This window comes from Nematolebias whitei, chromosome 9 (genome assembly GCF_014905685.2).
Source record: "Nematolebias whitei isolate Nwh7 chromosome 9, NemWhi1, whole genome shotgun sequence".
NCBI classification, from domain to species: Eukaryota; Metazoa; Chordata; class Actinopteri; order Cyprinodontiformes; family Rivulidae; genus Nematolebias; species Nematolebias whitei.
Window position 1 is genome coordinate 30,513,710 of NC_056506.1, and position 18,516 is coordinate 30,532,225.

Here is an 18,516-nt window from a genome sequence, read left to right on the forward strand (position 1 = left end):
AAAAAAAACTCTACCAGCAAGCACAATTAAAACATGATAACATTTGCATTTGACATCGAGGTGTTGAGATTTGTCCATGAGCGTTTTTTCAGATCAGCCACAGTTTCTGAAGATGTTGTTCCAGCCAGCAGTTCTGATAAGCTTGCACAGAAAGTTCTCGGGGGGGCTACAGATGAAGCTTTTGTCCTTGGGTACTCATGTCCCAGGAGAAATTTGATAGTCTCCGAGGCCGTCGGGGAGTCGGATTCAGATAAGCTTGATTCTTGTTTTTTCTTCAGGCAGACATATTACGTTTTTCCAGCCTTGAGTCCATCTGGGCATTCTGGTTCCGAAAATGCCTAATTGTGGGATTCCATTCCACTGATCCATGCTATGAGTCTCCTTCAAGGTTGAACCCACCATGCTGATGAGTCCCAGAAGCCACAGGTGGCCTGCGATTCTCAATTGCCTCCACCTTACGGTTAAGCTCGTAAACCAGACGATTCAAAGTTCCCACAGCGAGGACCAGACCTTCACACGGACTCGGAAGCTTTTCCACGGCCAAAACTGCTGCCGCCATCTGCTTCAAAAGTCGATAAAATAGAGCCCCGCCGATGCCAAAAAGCATAGTCCCTGCTATCATAATTCCAAATATGTAAATGTCTTCAACATCCTCCTGAGACAGGACTGAGAGACACATCAACTGCCACACTCCCCACGAATCCATGACGTACCCCACAGCGTGAGTCTCAGCTGGACACGCCGGTTCTCCAGGACCTTGTCACTTTGATAAAAAATCTTATCAATAGAGTTGAACGCCCACGATACCAAATCCATAATCTTCTTAATTTATGTTCGGGAGATGAGACCCAGGCGCTTCAGACACACAGAGAGCAGAGCAGGAAGAAGGAAAAACGGGGGAGGAAAAACAGAAGCTGCCACCTCGATGAGGGCCTGGGAGAAAAGAAAAAAAAAGTTGCTGATATAATCAAACTGTCGTCATATAATTGATTATGATGTAATTATTCAATTCAGTTAATTTATTTAGCGCCAAATCACAACAAAGTTGTCTCAGGGCACTTTACAGAAATATTCACACACGTAAAAAAAAGCCACTTAGTAAAGTTCTCTATCTAAAGAAGCCAGCAGACTTGTTGAATCTTCATTTCGTTGCAGTCCCCCATCCTGAGCAAGCACAGTGGCAACAGTGGAAAGTAAAAAAAACTCCTGTTTAAAAGGAAGAAACCTCCAGCAGAACCAGGCTCAGGACAAGCGGCCATCTGCTTGGACTGGCTGGGTTTGAGGGGACAGGAAGGAGAGACAAACAAGCACAGAACGGCTGTGATGAGTCACCTGCTGCAGCTTTTTCCTCTCCAAGATGGCCGCCAATCAGCACACCTGAGGATTGTCATCTTGATGGGGCTCCTGACTACTTAAGGCTGCAGCTAGATGTTACTTGTTGCCAGAGCATTTGCCACTGATGGTACACTTTGTCTCTGGCCTATGTTTATCTCTCGTACTTTAAACTAAAACCTTTTCCTGTGGTTACAGCTTACCTGCCTCCGTGGATCCCCTCGTGCCTTGGTCTTCCTCTGGTCCCGCGCCTTGGTTCCCGCCGTGCCTTGGTTCCCGCCGTGCCTTGGTTCCCGCCGTACCTTGGTTCCCGCCATACCTTGGTTCCCGCCGTGCCTTGGTTCCCACTGTGCCTTGGTTCCCCTCTGCTCCTTTCTCGGTCCCTCGTGCCCTGCCTTCCAGTCACACGCCTCCTTGCCTTCTCGTCTGGAATCTGCCTTGGTCCCCCTTTTGACCATCATCTGGACTGTAAAACAGATTCACTGGATTAAAATCATCTCCTCATTTTACCCAGCCAGAAACCTCTGACCTTCTCGTTCCTTCTCAGGGTCCCAGCTGGTCATCCTTTTCACTGTAAATAATAAACACTGTCAATTTGTACTCTTGAGTCTCGTCTCGTTTTCATGGTCTCTTACCGCTCTGGGTTCCTCGAGTCGTAACAACGGCAGGTCCAGATGTAGGTGTACCTGAAAGACAAAAACACATGTTAAGGATAGAAAAAATTATTACAGATACAAAAGAGGTTGAGCAGAGTAAAGACAGTAGCAGAGTGAAGAAATGTGGTCAGTTGTCCTCCAGCAGTCTAGCAGCATAACTAAGGGATAGCTCAGGAAACCAACCCTAACTATAGGCAAAAAGGAAAGTCTTAAACTCAGTCTAAAAACTGAACAATGTGTCAGCTTCACGGACAGAAATTGGAAGTTGGTTCCACAAGAGAGGAGCCTGATAGCTGAAAGATCTTCCTCCCATTCTGTTTTTGGAAACTCTAGGATTATTATGATCTAATTTAACAACATTCAAACCGTAATCTGGGATGATAACCGTTAAAAACACTATTTTCATCTAAAAACATTTTGATGTAATTGAAAATCGGTTACTGTTAGGTTCATCATGCATTTTGTTACTTTTCTAATGTATCATTTGACAGACTACAGAGAACACAAACCCAGTTTATGTATTTTAGTGTGACTGTTATTCACCTAAACTTTCAAGGAAAGCATGAGCAAGACAGGGAGTCAGATGAAGGTTTGTGAGGCAGCAGGAGAAGGCAGTGAAGCCTGGATGACAGTAAAAAACAGATGAGATGGGGCAGCTGAGGACTATTTTGTAGATGAGATGTTGCAGGAGAAAGAGAGAGAGAGAAGGGTGGTGGAGTTCAGCACTAAGACATGGGGGGGAGGGGGGGAGTAAATCTAGGCCAGTGTCCAGACTCAGAGCACCAAAGGCCTTGTGTCCCTGGATGATCTGTGTCAGCCCTCTGACAGGAGAGATGGGACCATAACACAGAGTTTTTCCACCACCAGACGCTCCCCATCTCTTCTGAAGAATACCCCCACTCCCTCCCTATCTCCTCTTCCTCCTCCTCTTCCTCCTTGACACACTCGCCAGTCGGAGACTGAGGAGAGAAATGCACTCGTTACAATAAGGAGGGCACATGGCATGGGACCCGAGGCTTTGAGTGCCGCCTCCTCCACACTCTCAGTAGAATTGAGATCTTCCCTGCAAGTACTGAGAATTTCTAAAGTTGATGTGCAGTAAACAGAATTTCTTAAGCAAGCTCACACTGCCGAGGTGCAAGACCATGCATGCTACTGCTCTTGTTGGCCAAATAAAACAAAAAAAAAACATCTATTTAGCAATAATACATGATGCCCTGTAAAACAAAAGGTGAATATTCCTCTTTGTTGCGCACCTCGCAGATCAAGCCGACTTATTTTAAGGCTCAATCAGGTGGTCTGTTACCTTGGCAATTAAAGCCTTGTTAGAGATATAAAACCTTGAAACTCAAATGGAAAGTCCCCGGTGAGTCAAATCGCTGAGCAAATCCTTAAACCAAACAAGCGTCCAGTGGGAATGCTTCTTCTCTGAGGATAGATGTTTAATTACTTCTGCTTGTTTGGGGGTAAAGGAAGGAAAGAAAATGTTTCACTCCCTCTTGTTTGACTTAAAAGCTCCTGAGTATTTATTGGAATTATTTTAAGTGACAATCAGTACGTTTTTTGTTTGTTGTTGTTTTGGTTCACTGAATATATGCATGCACATGCTTTTATTCTTTTTGTGCCAAAACTTGAAAATTAAACAATTTGTGTTAAAAAAAAACCCTTTTAACCTTATTACAGAAAACATAGTGTTATTAATTTTATTTAATGAATTAATCTTTAAGATATTGTTGCTAAATGCGATTCATTTATCATTTATTCCCAATTGATGCAAAACACCTTTTTCATTGTTAACTCTCCAAAACTAGGCCAGCTATTTTCCCTGATGAATGTTCTTTCCTAAAAAAAACAAAACAAAACAAAAAACCCCATAATGCTACATATTTGAGCAAAAAGAAGTGATAATTTATCATTATTTAATGATCTCCCTCACACACGGTGCAGTCAGCGACAACAGCTGTGTGGAGTGTTGATGGGCTCATCCTGGTGTCTGAATGTCATTTTGACCCGCTCTTTGGACTTGTTTTTTCACCCTCAAAGACTATTTCTGCTTTTCTCCCTTCCTCACCCCACCCTGACATGGTTCCTTAAATGGGCCTGGCATAGATCCCACCGTCTAACGAAAGTATGTGCGTAGGAGGTGTAAGGGGAGGTGAGACCTTCTGTGGGACCCACTAATCAGCTCAAAGCCAAGCCCAGGACGAGGTGCCGGACAGGTGAGTCAAAGCACTCCCCACACTCACCAGCCTGTCCGCAGTGTGAGGGTCAAATCTGTTCTATTTTTTATGTCCCAGTCACTCCTACAACCTGGACTCCCTGATCGCCTGGCCTGCATTTTTTCTGTGCCTTCAAGGGAGCCTCTGTGGGAGGAAACAGCTGCTCTACCAGGGGAGCCTCCTGAATGCACCTTCTGTCGTCCCCTGGAGTGTTACCCTTTTCCTTTAATTAACACTGTCCCAACTCCTGCTACCACGGTCTAGAGAGAGGCTTCGTAACTGTAAAAGAAGAGGGAGAGTCATCGAGCAAGAGAGGAGGTGGCTGGGTGGCAGTGGTGAAGGTGAGAGGAGTGAAGAGGAGAGGATGAATAATGCTTGCATGGCCTGGGAGTGAGGCTTCTTCTAATCCTTCAGAGCCCACCTGATCCACGTGCCTTCACACAAGCACAACACTCCAGCCGTTCTACTCAGCCGCCTATTTTCCAGGGACGATCCTGAAATAAATTGGACATTCTGCTGGAAAGATGGGTGTTCTTAATTTGCAATACGGTTGCAAAACCCTTTAATTTTAGCTCTATTCGTAGTCACTGATGTTTTGCAATTCTGAGCAACGTTCGGGAAAAAACTTGCCAAAGTTTAATTAAGTGGTTAAAAACACTGCAAAAACTTTTTTTTTTTTTTGCTCCACTTTGCAAGTGACTTTATTCTAAGTATATTCATGGAACGTGTTTAGCGTAGACTTCAAGTCATGCGTGATACATAATGTACAGATTATGGTATGTGATTCGATAATGTGTTAAATTGAACGTGATAGCCGCTGAACCTTAAAACCAGACACTTTCTGAGGTGTCAAGCTGCTTGCGTAAAATACCCCGTGTGATAAGGGTCTGCATATAACACATTTACGTGCTGCTGCATTGTTAAATATGGAGGTGAGTGGATGTCATCCCATCCTAAGAGAAGATCTCCTAATGAGAGCGAAGTAATGAGCAAGAAAAAAGTAAGTCATTTAAGTAAAGACAAAAGTTTGCTATAGTTTCCTTTCATCTTGTGTGGCAGTGCCAGGTGGAAAAACGTTCCAGGAGATTTTTATGTTCATCCTGGCTCAGGCTAACGTCCGCAGGGGATCCCCTTCCTTGGCACATTCATAGCGGCCACCCTTTTTGCTGTATGGACTGTGGAGGTCAACGCTTTGTGAGAAGGACATGAAATGTGTTTGATCACAGCTTGAAACTGTCCCATTGTGGTTAAATAGTATTCTTTATGCCAATGAGCCATCGTGTCAGAGGCACAAGCTGGTTCAGTGGAATGGATCCACTAATCAAGCATGATCTGAACCTAATAATAAAACTGCCAGCTTGTGAATGTGCGTGCTGTGTTCTGATGCAAAATGGATTTGACTGCTTGATTCGCAACAGCGACCGCTAAAGTATTCTGTAGCATCTTATATATATATAAGTCTAAAATCTTGTGACCTCAGTGCCATGTTTGAGTAAGTGAAGGGGGATGGAAACTGCCAGGATCTTCTGCTCACGAAGACCCAAAGCAAGGGCACTATCTCCCCAACCCCATAGATCAGCCAGGCCTGAATGTCAATCCGCACAGCAGCCGCCGCGGTGCCAGGAGTCCCCTCCTCTCACTCCCTCTCTGGCCCGTGATCTGCTGTCTGGTGACACCACTGTGCTAATGACCTGGTTTGGGATTTGCTCCGTGGGGCTGCTTGGCTTGGGAAGATGGAAGTTGTGGATATCCAGCTGGAAGGTCACCATGGACGATGACCACTCGCTTTCTCTGTTTTGTGACATTCTTTCATTTGTGACGAGTCGGCCTCACAAAGGCTGCTACACTTGTGAGTCAAATTTGAAATATTGCTTTATGATCTCAGCATCGCCTCATTATTTGCTCAATATTTTGATATAGAAAGACACAGTGTTTGTTTGGATCGCACACATATGATAATTTCTTGCTCCAAAGTCTAATTGCTCGACAATTTGGATAACAGCGGAGTTGGAAAGCAGAACTCACGCCTCGCTTGCCAACTCCGATGCCTTGTGATTGTTAGCTCTCCATGTAATTTTTGTTCTTTTTTTTTTTTAATCAGTTTGCTATGAGAGAACATCTCCGTGCTCAGAGGGCAATGTTTTCAGTCGCTCGTGATCTTGACTTTTTTTTCTTCTCAGCCTCAGGAGTTTGGCTCGTTGGAGCAGAGTGTAAAGCCTCCGGGGAGGGTACTTCGACCTCACTCATGCCCGGTGTGGGTGGCATCCAACTGGGGAGACTCACAATGGAGAGCAAAACTGAAGATGGTGATGCTTCTGTTGGACTCTCTCAGGACCCAGCCTTCTTCCAGGGTCATGCATTCCAGCAATCTCTGTAATTATAAGCAAGGAAAGGAAAAAATACAAGTTGAGTCTTCTGCCTTTCTCAAAATGAACGTGCCCCGCTCCTCAAGGGAAACATTCACATGTCTGAGTTTCAGTAGTTGGATGGGTTTTAATGAGGCAAGTCAAATGTGTGTGCGCGCTTGGTGCACATGCATGTCTGTGCATCTGCCCTGTTCTAACAAGCGTAATTGACCGACTGTGCTTTCAAGCCACCATTTTTCACCATTTCGCCGACTATTCGGCTAAATAGCCTACAGTGATTATTATTTCTACAGGAGGCACTTTGTTGGGATTAAAACTTTCTCTGAATTTTGAACTTCGTTTATTACTTTTTCCCCGTTCTTTTAAGACAATGAGCATAAATAAATGAACAGAGTAGGAGCACAGGTCAGGAAGAGCTGTTGGAGGAACCCAACACCCGAGGGCCCCCCAATTCCACTGGGGGAACGCTTCACCCTGCTGAGAGGCAGATTGAAACCTCTAATGCTGCAGCCCAGACTTTCATGGCGCGACGACTCAAGGTCTAACAGAAAAAGAAAACTCGTCTCAGTTTTACTGCAAACGCTCCGAGAAGTCTTTGACTTTCCAATAACATTTCAACGTCTTGTAGCCACAGAGGGACAACACAATTAGAGATCTGCTTACACTTTTTATACACATTTTTTTAAGAAGTGTGAGCAAATCAAGTCAAGTCCAATTTATTTATAAAGCACATTTAAAACTGTTCTGTCTAAAACAGGTCTCTCTTGTAAATGAGTCCTCATGGCTCACTGAGACTAACCTGCATAAATAAAGGTTGAATAAAAACAAACAAACCAGCAACTGTTACCAAAGTGCTCAACAAAATCACAGCATCAAGTAAAAGATAAGAAGATATAATTAAAAGCATCAAAAAAACGAAAACGTTAAAACAAGCACGATGAGAAACAATGGGATAATAAATCAGATCACATTGTGTTGAAGGTCAGTAAAAACAGGTGTTTTTAAAAGCAGGGACTGAAGTGGCCTGTCTAACGTTGAGGGGAGGATTGTTCCAGAGTTTAGGGCCAATGACTGTAAGGTCTCGCTCTCTGAGCTTCAACCTGGTTTTTGGTACAACCAAAAGCAGCAGGTCACATGATCTCAGCGCCTGAGAAGGAACATATTTGCCCTGCAAGAAAAAATTCCCTAAGGGGACAATAAAAGTGATGATGATGATACGGTTCAAGTAGCTCAGAGAGGTATGAGGGTGAAAGGCCGTTAAAGCACTTAAATGTCAACAGGAGAATTTTCGAATCAATTCTGATACGTCCAGGGAGCCAGTGAAGGGAAGACAAAACTGGTGAAATATGCTCAAACCTACGAGTTCCTGTTAAGCGCCAAGCTGCAGCATTTTGGACGAGCTGGAGACGTGAAAGAGACACCTGACTGACCCCAACATAAAGCGAGTTACACTAGTCCAGCCAGGTTGTAACGAATGCACGGACTAATTTTTCAAGGTTGCTATCTGCCTTAACTGGAAGAAGCTTTTTTGTAGAACAGTGTTAATCTGTTTATTGAACTTAAAGTCCGAGTCCAAAACCATCCTGAGATTTGTAACAGACTGCTTAAGATAAGGCTGAAGAGAGTCAAGATTTACAGGATCAGAGACGGCGGTAGGGCTAAACACAATGACCAGATTTCTGATCATTAAAACTTAAACAAGCGTAGCTGTTTCAGTAGAATCAGTCAATGGCCAAATCACTAGATGTCTGCAGAAACATACAAAACTCATGCTGACAGGAATTTGTTTTTGAGTCAAATATGTTTTTTGCATTATCTCTGCATGATTCTTTGTACTTACCCAGCAGAGGTGAGACCTGAGACAAAAGAAAACATTTTTGTTGATTTTTATTGTGCCTACTTGCTCTCCAAAATGCATATTTGATTCCCCCCCCCCCCCAACCCCCATATTTATAAGGTTATCCCTGAGGAAAAAGAGTCATGTCAGGCAGTTTTAGAGCATCATGAGCAACATTCCTCACATGAGGTTTGGAACTACTTGAAGAAGAAGAAGAAAAACTTCTAAAGAAGAGTGCATTTTTACTTAGAGACTCGACAGCGAGAGCTCAGGCCTCGCTTTGTCACTAATGAAAGTAGCAGCGAGCCCTGGAGGACTGTCGAGCGCTGTTTGTTTGTGTTTGAGAGGATTCAAGTGATATGGAGTGGGGGGGGGGGGGTGTAAGGTGCCAAAACTTTGGGAGATCTGTCTGACAGAGCACTGAGACACCGAGCGGGAACTTCGGAGCAATTGTTAACATTGAAGTTTTTAAGGCAGCTGAGACCTCCTGACAGAATCCAAGCACCGACCAAAAGATGTTTTACATGTTTGTGTTTACCACCTTTACTGTAGCTTGTGAGGGCGCCGAGCTCACCAAAGCGTGCCGTGTCAATCTGTGTCAAACTTGCGTTTATTGATCTTTTGCAAACATTTTCATGGCAGCGTGTAGGGGATTTTTTTATTTTTTAAGCAAGGTAAAAAATAAAATTAAGGTGCAGATGGAATTGCAAACTGAGAATGTAAAACCTTGACATCATAAGTAGGTCATAAATTTACAAATTTCATGGATATCACTGATCAGGGGATTTCAACAACAAAATCTCTTTTAGAAATTGCATTTCCTGAGAAAATGCAGTGTGAATGCTTATTGCTGAAGAATTAGCTGAAAAACATCAGAAATTAACTAAAAAAAAACATGCTGAGTAGTTGAAATGGAAGAACAAGCCTAAATTAACAGAAGAAAGCAGAAAGAACAAGTATTTGCTGAATTGGGTTTAAATAAGTAGAAAATTGCACAAAACTTGGGAAATAAAAAATAAAAAAAGCTGAAATGAGCAAAAAGTAGCTAAAGCGGACAGAAGCTTAAACTACCAGAAGGACATGGCTGAAATGAGCTCCAAAAAGGTGGAATTAGCTGAATAAGCTAAAATGAACATAAAACAGCTAAATCATAGCTGAAACGTTCAATAAAGCTGAAACTAGTCGAAAAGTGAAGAAAGGAGCATAATAAGCTTAAATAAATTACCATGAAAAAGTTAATTAGTTTAAAAGTAGAAAAAAATACCATGAAAAACATGAATTTATCAGAAAACAGTTGAAATTAGCTAAAAACTGCTAAAAACTGAAAAGGTAGAAGAAGCTTAAATTAGCACAAGAAGGCAGAAAGAATGCATGTTGGCCCAATGAAGCTGAAAGAAGCAGAAATTGGCACGAAAAAGGGGAAATTATATGAAGTAAGATGAAATTAGCAAAAAAAAACAGCTGAAAGGCAGAACGTTTTTTATTTCTTCTTTCAGCTGCTTCCATTTTCAGGGGTTGCCACAGCGAACTAAGTTGCACAAAGACTTGCCAATTGTTTTTACACCGGATGCTCTTCCTGACGCAACCACAGACCACCGCGCTACCACAGCCATATATGGTGCCCGGGGGAGCAGATGGTGGGGGTTAAGGGCCTTGCTCAAGGGCCCAGAGTGGGGCAAATGAGGGTTGAGACAGGTGTGGATGTTTCACCTTTTCCACCCACATTTTAATGTTGTCGATACTGGGAGTTGAACCGGTGATCCTCCGATCACAGGCCCACCTTCTCTAAACTCTGCGCCACCACTCTGTAAAAAGAAGAAAGAAACTTAAACCACCAAAGGAAGTGGAGAGAGTACAGTTTTGCTCAGTTAGACTGAAAAAAGTAGAAGGAGTGCAAAAAAAAAGTGAAATTAGCTGAAAAAGCTAAAAAAAATAGCATAAAACAGCTGAAAACACAGAATATGCTGAAACTTGCAGAAATAAGCTGAACAGAGCAAAATAAGCTGAAATTAGCATAAAGAAGTTAGAAAAAGCACAAAAAATGTTTTAGTTAGCAGAAAGAAGCTGAAAGGAGCACAAAACAGCTGAAAAAAATAGCTGAAAGTAGCTGTAAAAAGGTTCAAATTTGCACAAGGAAGCTGAAAGAAGCTGAACTAGACCAAAATGTGAAAGGAGCAGTAAAAGGTTGTGAACAGATCTAAAGATCTGAAGGATGTAAAATGAGCATGAGGAAAAAATGGCAGAAAAGGCTAAATATTTGAAAAAGCTAAAGTTGCACCAAACGTCATAGCGGGATTGTCCTGAACGAGCTGCACGTTTTGATATGATTTGTTGAAATAGCACAAAAACTGTGGAACGAGAAAGATGCTGTAAAACGCAAGAAAAATGGATCACAATAGTGTGAATGCTTCATAAGCGTTCACACTATAAAATGATTTTTTTTAATGATTTCGCCTCGACTGTAGCTCTAAATTTTCCACTGCATTTACATTTCTGCATGCTTGCTGATTAGCTTGCAAGTCTTTACCGGTATATAAACTCATTATGAGCTCCAAATAGGAGGACAGGAGCACCCTATAGAATAAGAGCAGGGTTAATACATATTCACATCATTAACTTTAGCTTTTATAGCAAATTTTCTTGTCACAAAATGAGATTTGTCCAAAGTAAAGGCTATCAAAGGTGGCTGCTAATTTTCCTTCATGTGTCTATAGAGTTGCCCTTTTGACCGTTTCTTTCCTTCCCGATTGGTCTGCAGACTAAACCTCACTTTGTTCCTTTTACATCTGGCTTCATCGCTCCAAACAGAAAGACAGAAAGTGGGAAGAGCTGTTGCATGCCTGGGATTTTTTTTTTTTTTTTAATGGGGCCTCTGGCAGAGGCTAACTTCAGCCTGCAGAGGGTAAAAGAGCAGAGAAGCCCTCTGCAGGACTCCTCTCTGGATTTCATTTTCACATGGTGGGAGGGGGGCGTCCACAGGCAGGTGAGTGTTTTTCAGAAGTGAAAAGAAAGAAATACAAAATGAAGATGTTCACAAAACTAAATTAACTACACTTATACAAACTTTTAAAACCTAAACCTAAACCTCCCAAACGTCTCAGTTTTAGAAAGCAGACATAATTTACAACCTAAATATTAACGAAAATTATAATTTTTAGAAAAACTTCGAAATTTTAAACTCCACTCTGAGCTGCCAGCAATATGAAGCGTCATATTCACCCATTTTATTTATTTATTTCCTAATTAGCCATTTTTTGAAATCAAATTGAACAATGTATGTTTGTTTGTTTGTTCAGATTATATATGGACCCAACGTGAGAAGGCTTTTAGAAAAACTTCTCCCCAAACCCTGAAATATCAAACTTGAAAAAGCCTAACATAGAATGAAAGACTTAAAAAAGGGCTAAATTTTTAATAACTTCAACATAAAACAAACAGAACAGTTCACCATGATCTGTTTAAAGAGCAAACGTCAAAGAACATTTATCGCTAAGTGATCGCACTCTTAGCAAAGTTGCAGTTCATCAAAGTTTCAAAGTCAAAACTCAAATTCAAAACTGAAAAGAAAAAAAAAAAAAAACCTATCAGAAAAAAAAAGTTAGTTTTGCTCTTGCAACAGACATATTAAAAATAATAAAGCACTAAAACATGATCCAGAACAGATTTAGTTTCTTTTCAAATGAACCAAACCACCCCAATAAAAACATTGAAGTGACCCTAACATCTGAGCATATTTCCACGCCATCACTTCTCCCATCCATGTCTGTGACAGAAAAATGTCTCTCTGCTGAAGCCTTTCCACCAGAAGGGGGACCAGTCCGGCTGCCGTAGACGGAGAGTGGCCGACGGCGAGCTGAGGCGGAGGAGACGCCAGGGTGAGCGAGCCCGGCTCCGGGTTTAGAGTTCCACTCCGGATCCGAGGAGCCGGCAGATCCAGATATCCGCATCTTACCACGATCCCCGGGATTTTAATCATGCCTCTCTGTCTGTGTGTGAGTGCAGGCAGGCTGACAATGATTTCCTCAGTGATTACGTACAGAGCGAGTCCCTGCGGGGTAGGGGCCCCCTCTGGAGCCATCCTGATGGCTTTGGGGGCCTTGCTTCCATTTTCCATTATTATGTGGACTACCGGAGCGACAGCGCAGTCCAAGACCTTGCAGGTTTGTGATGAGGAGGGAGCTTCCATCTTCTCTCTGCTTCTTCATCCTCTTTTTAAGAGCAATTTAGACGTAGACTCAGACCAGATTCCGAACCTAATTCATGATTAGTTGACTGCGGTGGGAAAAAGGAAGAGTCTGCGTTAGTTTTCACGCTGTTAGGTTGGATATGAAGTGAAAGTGTCTTTATTATTATTTTCTTCTTTTTGCTTTTTTTTTTAATAGAGGGGGTTTGTTGGCTTTTCTTTTTTTTTTTTTTTGTACTCTCACAGGAAGCGTTTTGCTGATGTCTTTCCTCACACGGATGCGTTTGAGATGAGAAGCGACAAACTAATATTCCGCTTTTATCTCCAAACGAGCATCGTGCGTCCACGCGTGAGTGTTTTCCCCGAGAATGGACGCGCGTGGCGGGATATTCTCACACTTTTCCCGGTATTCCATCAACCGATCGGGCTAATTGGAATTTGGAAGAACACGCAGATAAGAAAAGAATAATAACAACAAAGTCGGGGTGTCCGGACCGCGCGCGGCTTTATTGGCATCCGTCATTATTTTCATTTTTATTTTCATGACTGTATATATATTTTTTTCAGTTTCGGTAATGGTTATTAAAAGGCCAGCAGCGATTTGGGTCAGATAATTTTAGGAAAGAAAAAACAAAAAACAAATTGACAAATCATCAGGCAGAAACTGAGCAACTTCAGCTGTTTTTTTCTGATAGGATGTCGCGCCGCAAGCAAGCTAAACCAAGATCCCTGAAAGGTAAGTGAGAAGCCTGGCTCTCAACAAACATTTGTGCTTTTATTCCCCCCAAAAATACATATTCTTATTTTTTTTTAAAGAAGATCGAGTGTGATGGTGTGAGGGCGCATGATTTACAGCCTCTAACTCTTCCTGTTTTTTTCCGCTTTTACGCATTTTGGATGTTTCTTCCTCCTGTGTTGCGCATGAAAGCGGCTTTCAGTCGGGGTGGGGGCTTATGTTGTGATTATATTGTGACAGTGGAGGTGCAAAGGCAGGGTGTGTGGCGGGGGGTGAAAAAAATAATCATTATACTGATGGGAAGCGGGGCAACAGCGGAGCGCGCGCTCGCAAAACATCTGGATGTGTTAAAGACGCTGCTGCTCGGAACTTGAGCCGTCTGACGGAATGGGGCGCAGGGAGTCACGTGACACCCCCCACCCCCCCATGTCTGAGAAACTAGGTGGAAACATTTTGTGTGTGTCTGTGTGGTGGTGGTGGTGGTGGTGGGGGGTTTGGATGTGTTATAGACGAAATAAGAAAATATTTATGATTATTAGAAGAAAATCAGCTGCTAAAAGTTATAAACATCTGGATTTATCAGTTGAGTTAACCTGTAAAGCAGATGTTACCCTGTTTAAGAAAGCTCCACAGTACCCATCAGTTTCTGTTAAGAAGGTGTTTTCATGTTACTTTTTAACACCCCCCCCCCCCCCCCCCCCCCATTTATTTTTCCCTTTAAACAGTTGCATAGGAAGTAATCTGATCCATCGACTGAGTAGACAGAGCAATTTGCACACACACATACACACACACACAAGACTTTTCTGAGTAGCATTTTAGTGCAGGGGGTGCAGGGGGGTGGGGTTGGGGGTGGGCTGCTGAGTTTTGGAGTTTGATCTCCAGTTCATCTGGCAGCCATTGTATTTTGCTCAGCAAATAATTGTCCACAATTTCACTTTCTCAGCTTGTGGTCTGCATGTGGACCTCTTTTCCCCTCTCCTCTATTTTCTCCTCCTTTTCTTTTTCTTGCTCGGAAGTCTTCATCTCAAAGGAAGATTACATGGTCCGCGGTGGCACATTCATGCAGCCACCATTTTAAATCAATACCCAGGAGAGAGTGGAAACATGAATGCATGCACATCTTCAGACTGTGTCATTCTGTTTCCAGATGTGCGACTTTCTATTCACAGCTCCACACAAAGATTTTCTAAGTCATCAGACCAGATTGTCACTGGCTGTTTTTTAAAGGCAGCGTGACTTTATTGTTATTATTATTATTATTATTATTATTTTCAAAACGACATATCACTTAAATATAATCGTCTCCCGCCAGCATGCTACAAGTGTGTGAATGTGTGTGTTCAGGAGGAACATCTGTTAAGATTTGTGTACGTCTATGTGTGTGACAGACAGGAATGCGGAGTGAGCAAATCAGTATGCAAATGAAGTCAGAGTGATGACATTGTTTGTTTTGCTGCTGTCACCCAAAATCTAAACTGGGAAAGAAAAAAAAAAAGCGTCACTTAAGACTCTCGTGTTTTTATGACTTCATTTGGGCTTCGGTGGAGCAGAAACGCAGAAACGTCAGAGATATTTCCCCCTGTTTTGGATCAGACCCAAGCAAGGCCAGGCAGATGTTATTTATTGTTCTTTGTCTGTCTCTTTCCTCAGGGACTGAGATGCACTCGCACAGATGTACATAATAACTTTACTTGTCTGTTTTTTTTTTTTTTTTTGATAGTTGCGTTCTTTCTCACTTTTAGCAGCACACGGGAAGAGTTATTGCATTCGTGGATTATTTCTGAAGCTGCCTAAAAAGTGGCATCTCTAATTTTGCTGTTTCTGTTTATATGGGAGTCTGTGTGGCTTTCACAGTCCAGGTTGAGGCAGTGGTCAGTCAAAGAACACGTTGTTCTGCAGAGGAGAGGATAAACACAGGTGCTAATGAAAGATGCAGAGGAAACAGGCATCGTGCGCTGCGTTTGAGGCTCTTGTATGGATAGTAAGGACGTGGCATGCATGTAGAAGAGATGAAGAAATAATGCTGTGACAGTTGGCGCTCTTTTTTTTTTTTTGGTCCCTTGTGTACGCCCCTCTAACACACACCTACTTTCTCAGTATTGGCTGCTAGTGGGAGTCAGAGGTTATGTTTTTGGTCCCATCGAGGAAAAGGGCAACATTACAAGTCCCGTTTCAATTAAGTCTGAGAGACAGATCCGGCTACGTTATTGCTTGAGGGAATAAATGGCACAGGACGAGACCATACATCATTCGCTTATATGCAAACACTTCACCCCCAGCCACTGACATTTACTCAATCCCGAGCCTTCTACATTTCTCAACTGTAGGCACATTGTAATTTTGTTTTGATGCGTGGTGGCTTTGGGTCAGCACGTCGCCTCCGTCCGTGGCGAGCAGTGAGGATGGAGGATCTCGCTCCAAATCCTGCGTGACGACAGCCACGTTGCTTGTCCTATCCACACTGGCTTCCTGAACATGTGAGGCTGCGTTGATGTTTTTATCCCGGAGCACAAATGACACTCCCAACACTGATGTGTTCATTGGCTGAGGCAGAAGTTTCCAGGTCTGTCATTTACATATATAATTCAATTTTCTGCACCGTTTACTTTAAGTGCAGCGATTGTCCTAAAATCAGGGTTGTGTCATGTACACCTTAAATATTTGATGTGCTCGAGAAGCGGGGAATTTGCCTTCTACACGAGTGAACTCTGTGGTGCTGCTCAGTTATACTGCACACAAATTGTTTCAACGTTTTAATATAAACCATACACAAACGATTTCTTTAACAATGCTAAGCATAAGAATAATGATTAAAGTGTTTGCTCAGACATAAACAGCTTGGTTATTTTTTTTAATTGTTATGTTAGTAAACGCTGATCAAAACTCTTTTAAATTAAATCTTTCAAGAAAAAAAGAGAAAACTTTTCATAGTTTGAAGACTTTTTAGGTAAAAAAAAAAAAAAAAAAGCTTTTAAGTGCATGACTATTCCCTTCATAACCTGTAAAACATTATGTCTAATTGCAAAAACTGCTAATACATTAATATTTTTTGTCTTAAACAACTCTTTTTCCTTCTAAATCCAGCTTGGTCGTGTAATTCTAACTGTGAAAGTGCAATTATAATAGCGAAACAAACAGTATTTTACTTTATATTTCTCATCCGCTACAATGCTTATTAGCAGTTGTGTCATCTTTAGCTTATAGGAATCTGCATTCAATTCCATTCTGTTCACAATTAATGATCTGTGGCATAACACCCATTAACGCTTTTCTAATGTGACACAAAAATATGGTTAAGAATTATCATTGAGGAAATTATGACGGAGCTATGGAAAAATCCCATTAGCACGGCTGTCAGTGCACTTGACATGCAGCTGAGCGTGTTGGACCGGGTGTCGCGGGAGCTGGCCGATATCTGTCCTTATTCTGTGGCATGTGTCTCTCTTGTTGTCATGGATTGTCTGCCACATGGAGACAGAGGCACCGTCTGATTTCCACCCACTGCTGCAAAGGAAATCACATCTGTACGCGTATTATCTGGAAGCTGAATTAGCAAAAATCTGCATAATGAGATTACTGATTGATGACATTTCGGTATAGGTGTAGTTTTTTTTTTAATTTCTTACTTTGGCAGAGCGTGAGAGATTACTAATACTGCGCAACACAATGCTCCTCCGTTGCAAATTATTTATGACACTAATCACCAGTTCAAATAATGCTCATTAAGAAAGTTATTCATGTGCAGTGTGCGTCCTCCTGCCCCCCACCCCCCGGCCTTTTCCGAGCCTAATTGAGGAGGGTTGACCTCTTGACCCGAGCTAAATTGAGTTGTACTCCCCGTGGCGAGCGTCTCCTTCCCGGTCAGTCAGGGTGGATTACACAGCCATTGTGTTCGGCACTGTATCGTCCACGCTGGCTGTAACCAAGCAGATGAGTCACGCATATTCAGGAACACACTCAAGGCTTTCAGTGGCTGCAAAACACCCCCCACCCCAATACAATCCTTGAGTAAAAGTGTAGCAAAACGTGTACGGTTCTCACACGGTGGTGTTTACATACTCACGTTTTGTCTTTTTATTTCCCCCCACACAGCAGATATTTTTAATTTAATTAGAAAAAGGCTTGCGTTTTAAATTTGGAATTTTATGCAGCTATCGCAGTCTGTCGTCGCAGTACTTTTGTATTTATTTTCTATATATATATATATTTTTTTTTTTTTTTTTTTATTTCAACTTTGGTTTTCCTAACACTTTACCCCAGACAACTAAATCTAACTGTCTTGGGAGTTGTTACTTTCAACACGACGACAGTCACTGTCTGTTTGTTTTTGTGTGCGGTCAGCTTGTTAATTAGTGGCCTTTAATGCTGCGCCACTTGTTGTGGGATTACCCCCCCCCCCCCCTTTTTTTTTTTTCCATTTTGCTTCACATTTTAAAAATCAAGGGTGCTGCTCTGAAACGATCCCATGTGCGCTCAGTAATGTATCAACAAAACGTAGCGGCGTGATTACAGTTTGTCGTCACCTGAATGATACACTGCACCTTGTCAAACATTAATTAACTGATAGCAGTGATGTGTTTACAGCTGTGTGAGCTAAGTTTTATTCAGCCGAAGTCATTACAAGCTAATCGCAGGCTTAAGAACACATTAATTAAAAATCCTCAGCTAGTTATATTTGTCTAGTTCTGACTGTTAATCAAACGTCCAGCTAGTAAAAACACCATCATAGGAGTTCGCCCTTACTTGGCAGCTTGTGTGCTGTGATTGCTCCTAGCTGGCTATTAATTATCAAGCAGACAGGTACAAATGAGACGAGAATTTGTGCTGTGATGGAAGTTGTTTACTTTAAATGGCAAAACTTTTAATAAGTTCACAGTGGTGACAAATTATTACAAAGTGCCGTAATGTTTAAGTTCTTATGGCATTGTAAAATAGAATTTTCTGCCTGAACTCCCTCATCTCACCAACAGTGACGGTAATCAAAACAAAAACTCCAGCTCGCATCACCAATCTCTGATAGAACCATGGGGGATTTATTAGGACCCCCTATCTGTAGCCCATTTAAATGATCCTAGATGCAAGGCGCTCAACGGTGCTACAGAAACTCATTAAACTCTCAGGGCGTCAGTCACCGAGGCCTCCTTTAACAGGACAAGTTGTTGGTTTTTTTCGTTGGCTGACGAT

At 42.2% G+C, this 18,516-nt stretch overlaps 1 protein-coding gene across 2 annotated transcripts in view; it reads left to right on the top strand.

Moving 5' to 3' along the window:
* The first annotated feature begins 12,431 nt into the window (after positions 1–12,431).
* znf521 (zinc finger protein 521) overlaps positions 12,432–18,516 on the top strand; it is a 103,062-nt gene continuing 96,977 nt past the window's right edge. The window contains exons 1-2 of one of the 2 annotated variants that reach the window (XM_037682202.1): positions 12,532–12,570; positions 13,289–13,329. In XM_037682202.1, coding sequence (XP_037538130.1) covers positions 13,290–13,329 — 40 coding nt within the window. In that variant the 5' untranslated portion in view covers positions 12,532–12,570; position 13,289. Of the gene's footprint in view, positions 12,571–13,288; positions 13,330–18,516 lie in introns of both variants that reach the window. The other variant, XM_037682203.1, reaches the window with a different exon arrangement.